Source organism: Haliotis rufescens, unplaced genomic scaffold (genome assembly GCF_023055435.1).
Source record: "Haliotis rufescens isolate VD_foot unplaced genomic scaffold, xgHalRufe1.0.p SCAF_5, whole genome shotgun sequence".
Lineage (NCBI taxonomy): Eukaryota > Metazoa > Mollusca > Gastropoda > Lepetellida > Haliotidae > Haliotis > Haliotis rufescens.
Window position 1 is genome coordinate 27,925,264 of NW_025964223.1, and position 21,007 is coordinate 27,946,270.

The 21,007-nt window shown below is 40.9% G+C and overlaps 2 protein-coding genes and 1 long non-coding RNA gene across 6 annotated transcripts; all 3 read right to left on the reverse strand.

Annotated features, from left to right (window-relative positions):
* Positions 1 to 475: 475 nt before the first annotated feature.
* LOC125373210 lies at positions 476 to 4,564 on the reverse strand. Its single transcript, XR_007218354.1, has 3 exons — positions 4,394 to 4,564; positions 2,437 to 4,170; positions 476 to 2,255 (listed from the first exon to the last, which is right to left on the reverse strand). It is a non-coding gene; the product is annotated as an uncharacterized LOC125373210 (long non-coding RNA).
* A 2,949-nt stretch (positions 4,565 to 7,513) lies between these two features.
* LOC124153106 lies at positions 7,514 to 14,153 on the reverse strand. Of its 4 annotated transcripts, XM_048384552.1 has the most exons (7): positions 12,735 to 14,153; positions 10,510 to 10,881; positions 9,848 to 10,171; positions 9,326 to 9,538; positions 9,110 to 9,271; positions 8,782 to 8,876; positions 7,514 to 8,599 (listed from the first exon to the last, which is right to left on the reverse strand). In XM_048384552.1, exons 1-7 carry the CDS (start codon positions 12,781 to 12,783, stop codon positions 8,339 to 8,341), a joined length of 1,476 nt encoding a protein of 491 aa, XP_048240509.1. In that variant the 5' UTR covers positions 12,784 to 14,153; the 3' UTR covers positions 7,514 to 8,338. The 4 variants fall into 4 exon arrangements, with proteins under 4 accessions (XP_048240509.1, XP_046325494.2, XP_048240508.1 ...); XM_046469538.2 differs by lacking the exon at positions 9,110 to 9,271 and having other exon boundaries at positions 9,272 to 9,538; XM_048384551.1 differs by having other exon boundaries at positions 9,164 to 9,538.
* An 18-nt stretch (positions 14,154 to 14,171) lies between these two features.
* On the reverse strand, positions 14,172 to 19,477 carry LOC124112764 (perlucin-like protein). Its single transcript, XM_046472903.2, has 6 exons — positions 19,401 to 19,477; positions 16,509 to 16,659; positions 16,276 to 16,364; positions 15,358 to 15,454; positions 14,661 to 14,883; positions 14,172 to 14,237 (listed from the first exon to the last, which is right to left on the reverse strand). The coding sequence occupies exons 2-6, from the start codon at positions 16,555 to 16,557 to the stop codon at positions 14,219 to 14,221; spliced, it is 477 nt and encodes a 158-aa protein (XP_046328859.1). The 5' UTR covers positions 16,558 to 16,659; positions 19,401 to 19,477; the 3' UTR covers positions 14,172 to 14,218.
* Between the last annotated feature and the right edge of the window lie 1,530 nt (positions 19,478 to 21,007).

Genomic DNA, 21,007 nt, shown 5'->3' on the forward strand with positions numbered 1-21,007 from the left:
AATGTGAAGCCTCAAAGTACCAACTGATATTATGTAAACACCAATATCGCTCACAACAAGATACCTACACCTTTCGCCTATCTACTTTACTAGAATCACAACTTGAATAACCATTTGGATCATTAATTGTTCTGTTAAGGTGAGGTGAGGTGAAATTGGGTTTAACGTCGCGTCCAAGATTATTGCACTTATATAGCGACGTGCATGCACGTGTATGTTTGTGTGTGGCTGCTTGTACTAGTCCTGACTGATGCCGATTTATAGTGCTAGCTCACTGAGATACCATGCCGCAGTTTAACATGAATACCCCACTCAGACACAGTATACTGACTCCGAGCCGACCAGTCCTTGTTTTAGCCCCTTAATGCCGAGCGCCAGACAGGGTAACAACAAGTACAATCTTTTAACGTCTTTTTGTATGACGCGGCCCGGGGATCGAACCCTGGACCTTCCGCTCTCCGGGCGGACGCTCTACCACAAGACCACGGAGGCGGTCGTTCTGTTAAGGGTTGAGGACAGAAGTTAGTGAATAACTAATTAGTGCATAACTAGCTGTTTATAAGAAATGAGTGGAAGCATTAGGGTAGCTGTGTTCATGTGTGCTTGCGTACGTGCGTGCAATTCAGCAATTCAGCAATTCAGCAATTCAGCAATTTTATAACCCTATTTTATTTATGTCTTTGATTTGCCTCAAAGAACGCAAACGTTTCTGACACACATGTAAGTATCAAACTATGAAACAATCACAGCGTAGCAGTAATGGCTGTGATTGCATCTGTACACTCACATGAATGACAAACATTACATGTTTGTAGCGTAAATATTGTCAATATGAAACCTGTGACATGATTTATCGATAACGTGTTTAAACAAAACGGAGAATGGTCTTACATGTACAGGGTTATAGCTAGAGTGTACAGTCATGTAACATAAACCGTTAACTATGGAGGAATCTTGTTAATGAAACTATCATTTATGCAAATACTAAGAACCATTATGACCCACACATGTATCAAATAAAGCAAGCATGTCCCGTTATAAGAGAATTCATACGAAATTAACATATCATGTACCCGGAATATCGACCTGCTTTACAACTTTGTGTGAAAGTCTCTTTACGCAGTAAACTTTCGAAAGGGTGCACGTTCTGGAATAAGCATGCTTTCGACCCTGACAGCAACATTATTTAACATTGTGAAACGCTTATATCAGAAAGAACTGCGTTATTCTCTTCTCTCATTGAGTTACTTGACGTTCAAATATTTGTTGATTTCGAAATGTCAGACGAAACAGAAATGTCATCATTCTTATTTGGGGCTGAAACAGAATTTATTAAAAATCTGGATCAACACATCTGGGAAACTATCATGCTACAATTCGCCTAGTATCTTTACAAACTAAAGCATCTCTTGATATGTATCTTAAAGTGGATATCTGTCTTCGTATTGATATTTGAATTTCATAAGCTGTGCGGAATTGTAAAGATGCTATGCCTTTCTGTATTGTCATAGCCGCGTGTTATTGAATATATTTTCATTGTAATCTTCGGAATAACATCTGTAAGAAATAAAGAATCTCTCTCGCCATGGAGTAAATGTTACATACTAGCACAGAGAACAGAACAAATGCATTCGTGATACTGCGTTTACATTTAATTAACGTGGACTATATGAGTTTGCCTCATCGGGAATCGGTATACTAATGACGACTGTTGGTGTCATATTTTGCAAAACACAGAAATCTAGTTACTGCACTTCAGTTTAAACCATACGGTCGTGATGAAGAAGACGTGTATTGGACTGTACACTCTGTCAATTAAGTTAGGCAGCTTGAGCCTCCATCACCAGGAAGCTCTGGGTATAATTGGGGTCAGCTTCGGTGGAGCAGCCGACGTCCTTACGTCAGGGGAAATCTGACTTCCCAGGAGGGCATCAAACCTGGGTGTTTACCTGTCCTCGGACATACGAACTGGGGGGATGTTTAGAATCTCACGAAGGGGAGGTAATTCCGACCACCTCTGTGGAACAAGCATTGCGTCCAAGTTCACATGATTGGCAGGACCAGCAGTTTTAGAAGCATCATGCTGTGCTTCATCTCTGGATATCTGAGAAGGATCTCGGGTTCGGGTGGCCCATGTTGTGCTCGTGGTTCTGTCTGAGCAGAAACACACAATAATCCGAAATACTGCATGTTGGTTTGGGGTCTGACGCATCTCTGACGAACCACAGGGACGTTGCTCGTTTAAGAAATACAAACTGCAATGTACAAATTGTATCAATCACTGGACTTTGTCACTGTACGTGAATATAGATTTCGATCAACAGATATGTGCCGTAGATGAAGGCCATTCTGGTCACTTTGTCGACTAGTCAGGACAAAGGACACTGAAAGTAACTCATCATAGCTGTCAACACATCTGTGAAGGTTCTAAGTTACCTTCGTCAGCTTTTTCTTTTTGACGCAGTAGAGAACAACCAAGAAGATTATCCCAAGGAAGCAAATTCCCACAACAGCAATCACAGCAATCGTACCGGGCTGCATACTTGAGTCTTAAAGTACAAAAGCTTCATGCATATGTGTACTAAATAGCTTCATAGTTACACAGGAGGCTTACCTAGATTGTGTGTGATCACTGCTCGAATAGGGAGATCCTTTCAATACATTCATTTATACATCTGGTTAGCGATAACTGTCCTCAATGACGTGCAACGCCCGTTACAAACTGTTGTGAATAAATAATGGTCCAACGTTCTTCACTCTCTGAACTTGTCTCTGCCCAATTGTCATCGAAATAGAATCAAAATATAATTTCTGTTACATTTTGTGCAACCTTTAAACATCTTGATTCACCGTTAACCCGTTTGGGGAGATAACTAACAAGGGCTATGCACATAAGCCAGGGAAGCAACTCGTGGCGTCATAGCTGCACCGAAATGGAATTAACCGATTATCAAAATTATGTTACAGTATGCACAAAATACACATTAAAGTAAATACCTCCTGGAGTGTTTCTTGATGCATAAGCTGGTGCTGAGGCCATGAGTGACCTAGATATCAACATGTAACGCGTTGTTGTTGGAGTTGCCTGTGTTGTCACGGTTGGACACGCATGCGCTCTCTTTGGTTGCGATACAGCCGATAAACCTAGAAACATTATCGGGACGAATCGGGGTTCGACCCACGATCAAAGGTTTCGGGCGTGCCCAAGGGACGCAACTCCTGCACAACGAATTGCTGTGCCTTAGACGACCGGGACATCCATGCTCCCACCAATATACATTGACTGTAAGAATGAGGGCATGTGGTTACGTACAGTGTTGACATCGTTCTTCCAATTCATAGCATTGTGGTATAATGTATTGACCACTGACCATTGCTTTTCGGCCTTTTGGCAATGGCTTTCTCTTTATGTTGTGGTCACAGGTGCCCCTGTCGCCTAAGTGGTTTGATTCCTATGACGGGGTCTTCAAATACAAGGTTCGACCTGATAATGGTTCCTGATTTGTCGGCACCATACCTGTGCTCATGGGTTTCTATTGATATAAAGCTGACACGCCGTGATATAACGGAGATACTCCCCACTGAATCAGTTTCCCATATTTTCAGTATGGTGTTCTTGATGAGATTTACATTTATTAACTTTTCCTTTTCAATTCAACCCTACGTATCGTACCATAGGCCGACCACGACAACAGTTGAATAGTACCCCAGTTACAAACAGAGACATGTGCAGGGCGTTGAAAAGGTGATCAAAATGTGACACTGCTTGTGTCTATTACCAACTCACCAGGTATGCAGTAGTAGTTCATAAGCATGTAACTAGTTTGTGTCAAGTGAGTAAGGAAGTCACATGGCCACCCTGCAGTGACCCTGTCAACTCTAAGCATACAGTCAGTTCTTCCAGTACAGTTGGTGTAAAACCCCAGGCCTTTGCTTGTCCGTGCAATTCAAACTGACAGTCGTCTTTTGCGTGTGTGCAACACTTTGTGCGGTTCCTGTTTAAGTCTGTTGATTCGCTGGGGCAGTTGATAGATTTATTTTTAGAGCCAGCATAGAAATCTTTAAGAGCGATTATCTCCCCTGGTTGGCACTCCGGTTACAGAAAATCAAAATCTGAGGACCCTGTCCCAAAACAGCCCGAAGATTGCTTTGGTGTCCATAGGAGTGGATCTGCAGGGACAGATAGCAAGGGGAAGTTATCACTAGATGTGTTAAATAAATGTGTAATTCGACAATGTATATTGCCAAAACGTGACCACAAGACAAAGGTCCTTGATGCCGTGTATACATGCAGCACAATTGTGAATACTGTACGGTTATTATATGGTTACATTGTATCATCAAATGTTTCTCTTAATTACATCTCGTAGGAAGGACATTGTTAAATACTCACTTGTCCTTGGACTGATCCACATGAGCAGTAGAACCCGTATTGCGCTGACCATCTTCCTGTATGTTCTTATCCACATGTGATCACTGAAAGTCCAGCTTTTAATGTAATACATATTTGAAAACTCCAAACTAAAACCCTTCTTATTACTTCGATAGTGTCAGTGTTATTTATAATCTTAATACCATTGATCAATGGAAGTCTCCCTGTCTCCAGCCTGACTGGGTGTCTGTGGCACGACATTGCGTGTTGATTATAAACCTCTCTCTTTGTTTGCAGACTTGTCTTGAATTTACAAGCATTGTTATCATTAATTTTAATCTGACTCCCAGAACCTCAGAGCTCAGAAGCAGATATTATGTTCTGCCGTTGGGTTAGAATTGAATGTATTTATTAGGTTGTTTTACAGGTATAGGCCTAGGTACACGTTTGAAGGTCGGTTCGCCATGACTGTGTCTCTAAATGTGTGCCATATCCGTGATCACATTGGACTTTCAACCCGAACCAAGCCCACACGCTATGAAGTATTGTTAAAAGGCAATACATTCAACTCGATCACACATAATCTGAGACATGTTCATTTGTAAGCAAATGGCCTCTCCTATAGTGACATTAGTGTCTCGGACAGAGATATGTTTGTTCGCCTCATAATCAGTTCTATAATGTGGAATATAACGCCTTTTCTTTCCTGGACCCTACAGAGATGATGCGTGTGAGTGAGTGAGTGAGATATGATGAACACCACTTTTAACCGTATGTTAGGCAGCTTAATATGGAAGTGTATTCCAGATGTCAAACATTCACCACTTGTTGAAAACCACGGACACTGATATGATGGAGACAAAACGAAGAATCTTAATCAGGGCGCACGCGGTATCGGATGACACGCATGAGTATGCACCTGTCAGTATCAGACCAGTACGTATGTGCTTATTGATATACTGTGTGTAATGGGGTCTCCATCGAGATGTATACAATTATTAGTCCAGAGATATTAAAGTCATATTAGTCAGCAATCAATCGTTTTAGCAATACCCTTAACTATTAGTGTATAATGAGTTTCTGATAGCTGGGAAAACGAATATCGATGTTTTCCTCACAAATAATTAGTTACTTTATTGACCACTTCCCTGCAATACTTCAATGGTGTTCCGTTGGCGAGTGACGCAGCATACACAGTTCTATCATACTCGGATTATTGATAATTTCATTGGTAATTGGAACGAAAATAAATTTAAAGTTTATCGCAACCATTGAGGTGTCATTCAAATAATATGGTATTGTGTTTTTTTCCAAAGGTAATATATATGGTTACGTACTAGTTTTAAATCTAGTCCTTTGTCGACATGTGTTATATAGTCTATATTTATGCATTATTAATGTATAATTTTTCTCTCGTCACGATATGGCTGAAATATTGCCGAATATTAGTAGATTGAGTATCAGCTCCAAACTCATGACGAATGAAAAGCAATACAGTCAATAGGATTTTGTTTGTTTTTTGTTTAACACAATAGTCCAGCTGTATGACGGCTGTCCGGAAGTCAGTGACTGAATCCGTTCAAAACAAACCTGTGACATAATGTCCAAACAAACTGTTACTTTGGCAGTCACCCGAGTATATTTCCTCAAGTTTATTGATAGAGCACTTTGGTAGATGTTTGATGGTCTTTTCACTGCCAGTGACCACATGTAAAAATCGATGAAATGTGTGTGTGTGTGTGTGTGTGTGTGTGTGTGTGTGTGTGTGTGTGTGTGTGTGTGTGTGTGTGCGTGTTTTCTGTTTACATTTATATATTGTTTGATAGGCATTACTTAGAAGTAGGCGGATGACAAAGTGGACACAATTAATGTATAGCAACTTCTTTAATTACTGTAAAGCGACGTTTGGGTATAGATCCTTATACCATTGTCAAGCAGGGCTTACTTAACAACGGTATAAGGATCTATATTGAAACGTCGCCTTTACAGTAACTAAAGAAGTTCCTAGCCATTAATTGTGTCTACTTTGTACGCTTATATAGTTTATTTGTTGTGTTTACATATTGTTGTTGACAATCCAGGTTTTTATGAACTGAACATGAAAACGGGGTTCGGATACAATATCTATTTGTGTGATGGAAGTATGTGATAAATCTAGTTTTGAGGTAATGAAGTCCCGGTCTGGTGGTACCTCCACTTTACAGAAAAAGAATGTTGATGAGTGCGATATTTTCGAAGTGCAATAGGGATATTGGTTACAGCAACATAAGACATCATACACTCATTGTTCACATTCGAGGGTATCGTGATCACACGTTAGACGCGTGAATGGGGAGTTGGACAATAAACTGTTTGCTGTAAAGGGGGCAGCGGCACGCACATTTATATGAAAGCAAGGTACTCACCGTTTATCAACATTTAATCAGTTCAAATCACCTGGACGCCCTCTTCCGTCAACCACTACCGACACTGACAGAAGTACTATTGTAAAAATATTACTTTTCACGGTGATGCGGCCGTCAAATCGGCTGTTTCAATCAGAGGGGGTTTATTGCGATTTGATACTTCTGGTCGACCAAATGAAAGTATTTTCCAAATTTATCTTAGAATAATCTTCATATTTGAGTCTTGCATTAGTTGTACAGACCCGTGTCAAATCCATGTAGCTGGGGTCATTTCATGACTACATCTAGGCGCCAATAAGACATCTAGAAAAGACATGTTTTACCATGCTGCATTAACCACATCAAAGAATTCCTGCCTTGCATCAGATATTATTTGGACGCAACATAGTTTAAGGTGCTGGGGAGTAAATCAGAAAATGTGAAATATTCGAGGACCAATCGTCGTTAATTCGCAGCTGCACGTACATTGCCAAAACTCTTCACAATTACGGAATAGCAAATTGGAACTCTAATATGAGTCGTTGAGTGAGTAGATGTTGTAACAGTTGATTTTTATATATAATATGAAATACAGATCCAACTATTTCTTTGATCTTCTGATCGGATGAATGGGGTGTCATTGTGATTCCTTAACCCAGTGCAAAAGTCATCATGATACTTCATGTTGTTTGAAATACATCCATTGTAACAACTCACACTGCACTTGATGCTATTAAAGGATAACTCGTCAGAAAGGTTAACTTTTAAAAACATGATTTATTTGTAGCTCATTTTTATGTTACAAGGTCATTCAAAATTGAAACGCATCGGTTAACCAAGGAATCGGTTCGTACACAGTGTCGTGTCTAATCAGTAATTAACTACACACATAAATAGTTAACCAGTTGTAATCAAACACACAGTTTTAGGTTTACATTCAGAAAAGACAAAACATTGGGTCATATACGTGGGAGCAGCAATTAATAACTGGCCCTGTAATAAATGTCACTGCACTCACGATCCGGAACCGCCAGGGACAGATAAATACCACCCCCATTTGGCATGTACACAAGTCGCAAGTCCGGTGCACGTTCGGTGTAGTCAAGGCACTAGATATTGTACGACTGCTTCATTCATTTGCTGCCACTAACAGTTATCACTGCCTTCAACAACATGTACTGCCACTAACAGTTATCACTGCCTTCAACAACATGTACTGCCACATGAGAATGATCATGTTTTATCTCACTCTATTTTGGTTACAGATGCCTCATTATGTGTTTGCATTAATTTTGTCAGCCGATCACCTGAGCCTTAGACTTTTATATCCATATAATATATGTTATGAAAAGATTTGTGTTATAAGTCGAAATAAGTTCATATAAACGAGAAACATATTCCATCAAGTAATGACCATAGATAGGGTTGAACCGGAACATCTTTAGGCGGAAACCAGCACCAAACAACAGTTCACCTGACACGACTAAGTCCATATGTACACGTAGCGTTGTCACACGACAAATGCTTGCAGGCATGTTGCCTTCATGATTGTCTTTTTCTTTGTCGTCACTGCAGAGTTACACTATTTCCCTCGAGGTTCGAGATGCCAAACGTCTGTCTTTACTGCGCCATTTTTGGACAACTGCGTCGCTGCTTTGTTAACAGTGTATGCTGAACGGACAGTGTGCCACATTTTAGGTACTGTGTCCACAGAAGGAGCCGCCGGAGAGTCATGTGAAGGGTCATCATCCAGCGGCTCAAGGCGCCTGGGGCGACGGACTAGTGCAGTTGTTGCAGGGGCTACTGGGGGTACTTCTGTACTCATCAGGGGAATAACCTCCCCCTGCAACACATGACAATAATCTCGGAATAAGCGACACATTAAGTAAACAAAAGGATGCTTATGTCTTTTACAAAATGCCAAAGGCGTCTCTAAATGTTTGTTGAAACACTGTTGAAAAGTACCATATACCGTTCATAAATATTCATGAAACGCAGTATGGTCCCAAATAGTCTAGGAAATACCTGTGTTTTTCTGAACTTCCTCTTAATAACGTATCCAGCTATGACAGCAAGAACCAATACGACCAGTACTACTGCCACTGGTATCTGCCAAGAATCTGAAGAAGAAATGTAGGATCGTTTTGAATGTACATGTCATTATTGTTTTTCAATAAGACGAAAATAATAGAATATTACCAAACATGAGTACCGTTAGTCAGGGTCGACCTTTTTATCTCAGGGACTCCTGTATTTGAATTTAATATTTCTGTATAACCCGGAGATTGCATATCGTTAGGGTGTTTTGTTTATATATCTGGGGATAGTCCTGTAGGTCCAGGAGTGCTTGTACCCTGGGGTGGTTCTGTGGGGGTATTTGATCCTGTAGACCCAGGAGTGCTTGTACCCTGGGGTGGTTCTGTGGGGGTATTTGATCCTGTAGGTCCAGGAGTGCTTGTACCCTGGGGTGGTTCTGTGGGGGTATTTGATCCTGTAGGTCCAGGAGTGCTTGTACCCTGGGGTGGTTCTGTGGGGGTATTTGATCCTGTAGGTCCAGGAGTGCTTGTACCCTGGGATGGTTCTGCTGATGTCCCTGTGGATCTGGGGTCGACGGTGGTTACTCGTTTATCGTTTTCACAGACAGAGTTAACATTATTAGAGTAGATGGAACCAGCAACGTCTTCGTCATAGGAACCAGAGCGAGTAGTGCCAGCTGTGCATGCTTCACCAGACGAAGCTTCTTCGGAATTGCAACTGATATTGATCACGTCACCGTTTGAACCTTGAATACAATAAGAAGAGAATTAATTAAATAATTAATATTAGAGATCTATGACGAATCATTGTGTACTTCACAGGTATACATGGGTATTTCATGTATAATAGCTATTTCTAAATATAGGAGGAAGATATTCTAGGGAGGGTGGTGTAAAAAAATGTTTTGGGGTTGGTAGGTTTTAATGGAGAAAATCTGTTCCAGACAATAATGAAAAAAACCCCACCAAAATATTGCCCCAAGTGATACAACAAAATTACAGTTGACTGAAGTAGAGAAATATATTACATGCCTTGACGCTATGACTGAAATCACCTTTGATTTGTACCCATAACCATGTTCCCTTAGTCATGTTAGATAGTGTTATCTGGACGGAGGAATTCTCGCTGGTGTAGGTGACTCCAGTGAAGTTATTCCCGGGACATAGCAATGTCTGAGAGTTGTTCCCATCAGTTATTTCCAGATTGGTGTGTGATCCGTTGGAATAGAAATGGATGCTTTCTATGATGATTGATGTGTCACAGGGTGCTGCTACTCTACATGAAACATCGTTCCTGGAGGTCGTGTTCTCTTCGCTTTTAATAAATACTGTCGTATGACTTGCTGTCTGGTTAGACGTAGGATCCAGTATATACGTTTCTGAAAAACAGGAACATAATACGAGTCGGAAATTAGTAAAAATAATCAATGTAGTTATTAACATGTGATTTCGTCTTGATGAAGTATGTTTATGTCTGTACTACTACACATTCCATCCAAACTTCAGGAAATTGCGAGTGCTAAGCTACTTTTGTTATTCCTTATTTGGCACATGCATACTGCACACGCTTCATGTAAGGTGTTAGCATCACCATATGGCTCCTAATAATCGTGGATTATTCGTGGCACAGTCAGCGAACTCCAGCAATGACAGGTGTATCAGCAATGACAGACTAAATAATGAAACAAAGTAAAATTTACTTTACGAGTAATCTTACCCAGGACACAGGAGAAATCCATGACCATGTATGTCGTGAAGGCCATGTAACCAGCGTCCACATACGTCATGTTTACTCCCTGGCGGGTCACTGGCCTCATGCACCTTGACTTCCCTACACACGCAGATAGGTATTCAGAGAGAGATATTCCCTTATAAAGAGACTTGTAGTCGTTTGCATCGTACGTGCAACACTTCCCACGATCATAATCAGCTCCAAATGCTGCCAGGGCACACCCAAGATTTGCTTTCTTTGCAAATGCGTAAATATGTTCGATTACAATAACTTTAGGACTATCGCATGAAGGTGTAAAGAAATCCGATTCATCTGACCCATCACCATAGCAACCCACTAATTCATTTGTGAAGGATTCTGAAAATTAAAAAAAATGAAACAATATATTTTACTTTAGTTATCACTGAATGAGCGTGTTTAAGGTATATTACACGATCTGGGTAAAACGAAATACGTATAAATTACCCAAACCCGATTGATATGAGAATATATCAGTTTTGCACATGTTATCAATAATACTGATCAGTTTGTCAACTAAACTAAACATACAATACTGTTACCGCCTATAGTTGTGGAGTAATACACTGGACCAATAGACACTTCCACAGAGTACATAAACAGCAACATACTCTGTCAAGTAAATAAGTTTGGCAGTGGAATAGAGTTGGTCCACAGCATTCTATAGCTATACTGGACGTACGAGGCAGTATAATGGAGCAGGTGGTCAGGTTAGGTGACCCGATGATGTGAGTCGATGCACGCAACATCAATCATTGGATGATCATTACTGAGTGCGGTGTTAAACGCATAGCGTCTGGTTTAACGTCGCTTTGAACAGTATTTCGGTAATACCAATGAGGGTCAGCATGATGACGAGAGGTAGCTGAACATTTCTGAGCCTATCTGTGATGGACTGTGTTGATAGAGTTGGTTGCTAATTATGTCATATCATATTATATATATTATTCTTTATAATTCCATCCGAGGTCTGCCAACGACACTGATAAATGTCTGGATCCAACTGGTATGACGACCTCCTCTTGGTGGTGTAAAACGTCATCCACAGCTGAAATTACGTCATGATTATTTGCATATTGCTTGTCAGATATTCATTTCTTCAAGCCTTGATATTCTCCCGCAGTTGGAAAAGCAGCTTAACAGGATATTTGCCATTAATGATTTGACCTTTAGGGAGGTAGGATTCCTTTGAGAGCCCAGAAAAAAAGAAGCCATAACTTTGTCAGCTGATGGAACAGACTTTTCGTGAGTCGTCTGTCATCCATAATCATATCACGTATTTTAGCAACATTTTCGTTAATGGTGGCAGGTGAATGTCTTCCCATCTTCCCGACGCAAGGGAGTTAACTGACTTTTATAGTCCAGTTTCCACCCTTGCCGAACTAGGCTGCAATTATGGAGTTATATTTTGGCTGGACTAACGAGTCGATGCATAGTCCAGTCGAAATCGCGCAACGAAATCCACATCCGGTTGGTAAACTGCCGTGCAGATTTCGGTCGACTGCAGGATTTGGAAAGCATGTGCTTCGCCAACTGAGCGTCGTCAGATATTTTCAAAATATTCTCATGTTTTTAATCAAGGTGGTCACGTGATTTGATGCACTTTGCTAAGTAAGGCCCGTTTTATTACAAAATAAATCTTGATTATGTATCGGATTGATCGCCATTTCGATTGAAACAAAAGCAAGTAATATGGGAGGTGGAATCTAACTGGTCAATAGGAGGGACATATAAGGGACATAACTCGTAATAGCCACTGATGACGCTACTATCGAACCCAGATATTCCGGCCTAGTTCGGCAAGTGTGGAAACTGGACTTTTCTAGTCAGTCAACTCCCTTGCCTCGGGAAGATGATGTCTTCCTGGCCCTTCACTTCCCATCTTCCCTTCTCAGTTTTGTTCAACATAGAATACCTAATCCTTTTTATGACTGCAGAGATATTCAGTCTGGTGGTGTATTTGGTTCAAATGCAGCATGTTAGTTGCGTAATTATTGTACTTAGACGTGCACACTGATGATGAAATACTATATACCATTCGTATTCAGGCTCATGACTTTTCAGCCACTCTGCATATATCCCTCGAGCTCGCAACATCCTGCAGTTACTGTATTTACACAAGATCAAGGAATTATGCTTGTATTCGTGACAAATTCTGAGGAACGGTATTATACAGGCCTATGTATACTTACCCTGAAAGCAGATGAACATGGCCAGAAATGTGGCGGTACGTCCGTTCATTTTCAGAAGTATGTCGTACGGACCATGGGTCAGATAGCCGGTCGGGGTTGAGGAGGAATGTCAAGACTTCCTGATTTTCAGAACCTGCGAATACGTGTCAGCTGTGAAAAGACATTATATACTAGATGGTTACCTCTGTAGGTTGTCACACTCGAGTCGCCATTGCAGAAAGCGCTCAACAGCTATGTTTATGCGTGTAGGAATACAACAGTTGGCAGTAGTGCAAGATTGAAATGATATGGGACATTTGTGCTACAAACATAAAGGACCGCCGAGTTATTATGTTTCATTACAGGTTGAGACTAAACCCAGTGCGTGTGTCCTGTGAGGCACGCATGCCCATAACAGTGTGGTGTCAGTTTGCAGACTGTCCGTCATTCAGCGCATTGAACAGAGCCTGGATATACTGGTAACTCTCTACCTTTGCCTCGGCACGTGTTAGATAATGCCGATGACAGTGTGGTGTCAGTTTGCAGACTGTCCGTCATTCAGCGCATTGAACAGGGCCGGGGTATACTGGTAACTCGCTACCTTTGCCTCAGCACGTGTTAGGATAATAAAACAAAAATGCCATGGGTATTATCTAACTTAGACACTGTGAACGCCGTGGACGCCGTGGCAGTAGTTACCAAAGTTTTAATAAGTATCGGATGAAAGCAATAATAAAAACTTATATCCTTGATTAGTAATTAGACAGAACGAACGTTATATAGACGTTTATCTCTGTCGGATAGTTTGTTACAATAACCGATTTAATCTTAAAATTATATATTTTCCTTGTATAAAAAAATATTGGGAAAACACAACACGTAGTACACTACAATAACATGCACCTTGTCTTTCTATCACATATACATGTTGTCGACATACATATAATAAAAGCATGTTTAGAAACCAATAGCAGCGTTATCAAAACCCACCAAATACAACCAGAGATGCAGCACACAAAATGTTGTCGATTGTTAAAGCAATTATCCTTTTAATGAGTCTCAAATTGTGAATGTAAACGACTGCTTCACATTGTGTCCATTTGGGGTCCCTTGTGGTGTTCTAACTCGTCAGTAGAAACAAACAATTGGTGGAAGTTCCTGATATGTGGACCCTGATCTGGGGTAAGACCGACGGCGTCTTGGTGAGTCACGTGTTGCTTGCCTCTCTGCGGGATAGCGCTAATTCCACAGCAACGTCCTGACGTCATGTTACATATGATCTTATGCTTACATGCCTCAAGTGGGCAAGGGAGATAACTCACCAAATCACTTGCCTCCTATTTTCCATGTAGCTGCCAACCCAAGGGTTCTAATCAGTTGTTCAACTCCGTTGGTCATCATCAATACACTATTTCAAAACAAACCTGTATATTTCTCTTGATTAACAACAGGCAATAATTGATGTTTGATTCTTTATTAACCTATTTGCATCCAGAGTTTCACGATCAGAGACTTGCAGAAAGTCTGAAACGGAGAAATTGAGTTGGATTGGAGCGACACCTATAAATGTAATACAGTAAGTCTTTAAGGGACTGAGGCCTTGGTACTGGGGTGTTGGAATTACCATACCTCCATGATCTCTATGGTTGAGATAACGGGCGATAGTTTAAACATACCTTTTTCATGCTTTTCATGAAATCATAATATGTTTAAACTAGAAAATAATAACGGGACAGCATACATTGGAGTGACGTCACACATGTTTGCACACATCAGATCGATCAATTCTTTCTGTTTTGGAGAACGTATTTGCAACTCCCAGCAGCAATTACGTATTGCCACACTTTGTGCTTATTTATTTACAGATGTCGCAATATTCAAAATATCCATAACATTCTTGATATGGCGTTGAAAGAAGTCATCAAACGTTACGTCATTGTTACTTACGGTCTCTCGCAGAGATACTGGAAATGAGACGTGCATATATCATCAGCCCATTTGAAGTCATATTTGCCATACATCATCACACAATCTTGCTGGGTTGAGCTGCTGCCCTGGTTGGGTTCCTTTCCACCCCAGTCAAATATAGTCACGTTCTGCCGACTGTTCTCCCAGACCCAAACATTCTCGTGTCGAACGTCCGACGCTCCGATCCATATTTTATCATCCACTGAAACACAAATATGATGCGATTATATTCCGATGCAATTTCTTTCTACATAAAGGGACACAGGTGTCCCTGTCGTCAAAGGCGCCGCACCTCGCCACGCAGAGTTACGTCCCTTGGACACGCCAGAAACCTTTGATCGTGGGTTCGAGTCCCGGTTCGCCCCGATTATGTTTCGAGATTTGTCATCACCGTACCCGTGTTCATGGGTTTCACCAAAGTGGCTTTTCTCCCACACGCCGTGAAATAACTGGAATACTGTCCAAACACCAACTCTTCAGGCTTAACCTGCATTAATGTAGATAAATATAATCAAAATCACTTGGATGTTTTGGTCTACGTCACCACGACTTTGTTTTGACTTCTTGATGCCAAAAGATACATGAGGCAGACCCACATTTATTTTCGTATAAGATATGTACATGTTACTTTCAGGGGTACATAGACGTCATTTGTGCATATATTCCAGCAACTGACCTTTGCCATTGAGTTCTCTCATCAGTGCATGGGCGTTTTGTATCTTGCTTGCAGTCTCGAACTGCGCGAGGTAGCCACTCTTCTTCTCACAGTCAAACTATGTAAGAAACGATCAAAACCTAATATACATATGTAACATTGTACTTTGTTCCACGCGTCGACATATATACACATTCTACACTTCTACCCACACACCTCTCGACATCAATCGCCTCGGCCAGTTGTACAAGTGTGACCACAATGTTGGGAACTACGTACGACTAAAGTAGAACAAAAGATTTATCTTTATTGTTTGAGTCTTGCTGTGTTGTCAGATTAGTCTTTGAATAATGTTAAAGTACTCACAATCCCATTAACTTTTATACAGTTCCAATATACATACATAACATACTATTTTACTGAATTGTTTGATAGACATTACTTAGAAGTTGACGGATGACAAAGCAGACACAATACTGTAAAGGCAACGTTTCGGTATAGCTCCTTATACCGTTGTCAAGCTTGATCTTATACCGAAACGTCGCATTTACAGTATTAAAGAAGTTGTTATCCATACGTTGTGTCTACTTTACTATTTTATTACTCTGTTCATAATTTATGCATGTTCGTTATATAAAATAAGATTTGCTGGCTCTGTTTAGATGACATATGACACTGAGGTCATTCTTTAGAAACATATACCACTCACAAATATTCTGTATATTTATATGTTTTATTCTTTATATACGCGCTCAGAATACCTACAATTCGGGTTTCTAATCAAACAGACACGCTAACATCGGCTTCCCGTTATCGCGGCCCTTGGTAGTGTCATTGTCACACAAACATTTGATATATTTTCTCACCCCTGAAGGTTACGTAACCTCATTCAACTCTCCCACCCTCCTACTCCGTCTCATCCATGTATCACGGACATACCACTGCCAGCGGCCATTCGGTTCCGTTTCGGTACACTCTGTAGCATGAGTTGTCAAACCGTGTCCAGCCATTCAGACAGTCGGCCGCTACTGAAATACGCGAGGAAACACATTTCACCACAGTTTTTTACGTGTAACGGCTGTCAAGTTAAATTATTAGTTTGAGTTTGATAGCGTGTGGAGAAACTTTGGATCCCTTTCAACATTTAAAATATGTGTTGAGAATTTATTTACCTGATGGAAAGACCAAACAAACTGCTAAGACTGCTGTTATAGGTGACATCTTGGTTGGCAGAGAGAACGAGTGACCAAGATCAGATATACCTTGTCTTACTGATAAGCGTCTGGAACATTCGGTATGGTGCCCTCAAAACTCGTCATGTACCTAGAAAGGGAGTTTTATCGTAGGAAATTGCATGATATATATACATTTCAAACAAACACCGACAAACGAAAACACCACACTAACATGTGAAATTAAATCTATTTTAATCTATTTTTATTTTGTCAATGTTCCTTTAAAATTTATAACCCAGGATTTGCCCTGATTATGATCCTTGGATTGTCAGAATCAATTCGGAACTTCAGGGATTTCGCCAAAGTGGTAAATGTCTAAGATCTTGATTAATTAGGGATGTCCTCACATACTGTTCAACGCGGCGTTAAACTATACCCACTCACTCACCAACTCACTCAAAAGCTACACAGCACGATTGATTACACTAAACACAAAACATTGATTCCAGCCTAACTGACCATTCAACCTTTGAATCATCAGGCCAGTGCGCACACGTTGAATGCCCATTCAACCTTGAATCATCACGACAGTGCGCACACGTTGAATGCCCATTCAACCTTAAATGATCACGCCAGTGCGCACACGTTGAATGCCCATTCAACCTTGAATCATCAGGCCAGTGCGCACACGTTGAATGCCCATTCAACCTTGAATCATCAGGCCAGTGCGCACACGTTGAATGCCCATTCAACCTTGAATCATCAGGCCAGTGCGCACACGTTGAATGCCCATTAAACCTTGAATCATCAGGCCAGTGCGCACACGTTGAATGCCCATTCAACCTTGAATCATCACGCCAGTGCGCACACGTTGAATGCCCATTCAACCTTGAATCATCAGGCCAGTGCGCACACGTTGAATGCCCATTCAACCTTGAATCATCAGGCCAGTGCGCACACGTTGAATGCCCATTCAACCTTGAATCATCAGGCCAGTGCGCACACGTTGAATGCCCATTAAACCTTGAATCATCACGCCAGTGCGCACACGTTGAATGCCCATTCAACCTTGAATCATCACGACAGTGCGCACACGTTGAATGACCTCCACCGTGCGGGTAAATCAGCAATATCGTGGGATCCTCCGTGAGATAGCATGCCCCTACTGTTCACATTACTTAATATCAGTTGTTGTCTTCTTGGACGCAATACCCCATCTACGGGAATGAATTAGTAGCAATTAACACCCATCCTACTACGTAATGCATAATTGAAGGGGTGGTTCATTCAAAATAGAATAATACGAGTTATTTCCCTTAGATCAGAAAAATTATAAATACTTGAAATCTTTTGACAGCGGTTCCTTGAGCAGTTGGTTATAAGGACACTTCTAGCAATATTCCAGCAATATCACGGCAGGGCCGACCGCTGATGGGGAGGGTGCGGGGAACCAGCTTTCAATCACTAGATTTAATGAGTTCAAATACAGTTTGGACTCCCCATACATCCGTGCAGGTAAATAGACCCACACAACATATGTTAGTCCTGCACCACGACTGTGGAATATATTTATTTTATGAAAATAAAACAATCGAAAAACGTATACAAAAGCAAGGCTAGGGAAAATTATTTTTTTAGAGTCGAGAAGGGTATTGTGTAATATAAGATTTCATAGACTAAATGTTAGTCTAAACAGAAGGATGTTTATTTTGCATGAATACTTTCAATTACAGTAATAGCTTGAGGACGATAGCAACCCACTAAATATTTCGTCTATACTTTTATAAAATACAAACCCACTTTTATTCTACATATTTTGTAACGGTTATATACTGCAAATGGGATCAGATATTATTCCCTCAGCGTCCGAGGAATCTTTAAATTGAATCTGAAAAGAACATAATTAGATAGTTGATGTACAGATATACGTTTTGGATGCATAATAGTTGCCACTGAATTATAAAAACAAACAAACTACCGTACCTCTATAACCTTATCACAAACACATCAATAGCTAAACACACGTCCTGTAAAAGTAATGAAGATTGCCAGTGTACATACATACATGCACATACGTCTGTTTCACAGTCCACGAACCATATTATTGACCCTTACAACCGGGTCTAACTGTTATGCTGTAGTCCCAAATGAAGCAAGTCCCGTCTCATTGTGGCCCCTTTTCACTTTCAATGTAATTGCTGGTTTCTATCAAAATGTTATATAGTCAGAGATCAAGCGTTAGTCTAACGTACTCCCATAAGTTCCCAAGGGAAGCACACGTTGTCAGAGGAAATATAGGGATTCACGCATATGTAAAATACTTCATACGTGACATATTCATTCTTATCTTGAAAGCACTGATAAGGTCGAACATCAATTTTATTCACCATGTGCCCAAAACACATGAAAGTAAACACACACACACAACTCCTTTTATCCCCTCCAGGTCAACCCCTACTTTTATACAGAGTATTTTCTGCACAACCTATATTTTAATCAGTTTAGTTCTATATGCATATGCTCAGATTATGTTTTTTTTAGCTTTTGTCTTTTGATTTGTCTCTCGCTAAGATTCTGAATCAGTGCCCGTGGTGACGCGGGACAAGAGGACTGCACCCCAGCCCCCAATACTGACCTACAGATGTGTGTGTTTCGATTCTGCACCCCTAACCCTCTGGACTGATGCCGACTTATAGTGCTAGCCCACTGAGACACCATGCCGCAGTTTAACATGAATCCCCCACTCAGACAACAGCGTACATCAAGTACCATCTTTTCACGTCTTTTGGTATCCCGCGGCCTGGGATCGAACCACGGACCTTCCACCCTGTGAGCGGACGCTCTACCACTAGACAACGGACTTTTGAACTAATGTATTTGAGCACATACCATCAAGACAGAATATCTGTGTGAGGAGAACGCCGGTTTCCCTGAATGTCGCTTGCTATTTTAGAACACTTGATACCAGACCTAAGGGTGCGCTATCATACAGATATGGGAACAGAAAAATATCTACAAAGTGTACAGAGCAGGTGCGCCGGATGCTAGAGCATTCCTTCTGCCAGGTGGCCCGACACCTGATGATAGCAGCAGGCCAAAGTCCCCTCCCAGCGTACAGCGGTGCACGTACTGGGGGGCACGGCGACCACATGACCCACTCGACATGTTCATAAAGACTATCTATCTACATCTTTGTCCACACGAAAGGTGAAGACATTTATTAAACTCATCAACGCAGATGACTTTTATAGCTCTTTGGTTATCTAGGACGTTGTTTAGATACACTTTGAAATTATTGCTGTTATGGTGAACGCCATTTGAGCGTCCCTTGAACTAGACTGACTGAGTATGGTTTTACGCCGCTTTCAGCAATATTCCAGCAATATCACGGCAGGGGACACCAGAAATGGTCTTCACACATTGTACCCATGTCGGGAATCGGACCCAGGTCTTCGGCATGACGTGCGAACGCTTTAACCACTAGGCTACCTGAACCTGGAAATAGAAAGTTAACGAGAACGATGGTAGTCATTAATTAGCGACTTCCTCTCGGTCAATGCACATACTTACAATGCTTGTCGGAATTAATATGGCCAGAGGTCATTAGCTTGTTGTAAGTGTGCACAAATGTGTTCAATATATTACAATTCCTTAAATTATTTAAATTGGTACACATCACATCGACCTTCAATATTTAGATAATCATTGTTAGGACAAACCTCCACTCTCCACAGATACACTGCAGGTGTTTAGAAGTTTGTTTTTCTGAGTACTTAGATACGGTATCAACAAAATGTACAATCTTTCTGGCACGTACTAGTGCTGGTATGTTAACAGTTAGATAGCGGTGATGTCTGGTAAGACAGAAGTGACAGTCAGTTAAACTTCACAGATAATGACAACTGAGCAAATTCTCATTCCCACTCCTGACCAATCGTCAAACGTGCATCTTGGTCTGGTTATTTGAAAATATCACTTGTTCATTGAAAACATATAGGCTCCTTCTCACATATTTTAATAGTTCCCCGTGTAGGTACATGGGCAGACTTTGCCCCTAGTTCCCTATGTTTGTCATAAGCGCCAGCTACACGTAAAACTGGGATTGGATGTTGACGTGGCTGTTGACGTGGCTGTTGACGTGGCTGTTGACGTGGCTTTCACAGAGAGGATTTTTCCTCATCTGGTCCATTATCGCAAACTGGCTTCTCACTAAAAGGAAAACAAAAATTCACTTTTCAAAAGAAAACCTTTCACTCGAGTATACTTTCCAAAACAATAATACCATAAACTCCACAATTTGCGTGCTGGAAAAACTCATATTTGACAAAAGAATTCAAGGTACTGGCCAAGCTGCCATTTACTCCTCTCTTAAAGTACAATAACTTTGTGGGTAATGTACACAGCAGTGAAATGAAAATGCCACACAAATAGAAAGTTTTAAAACAAACAGTTGACAAGCGACATACTATGTATAGTAAAGTTTTCTGAATGTCTAT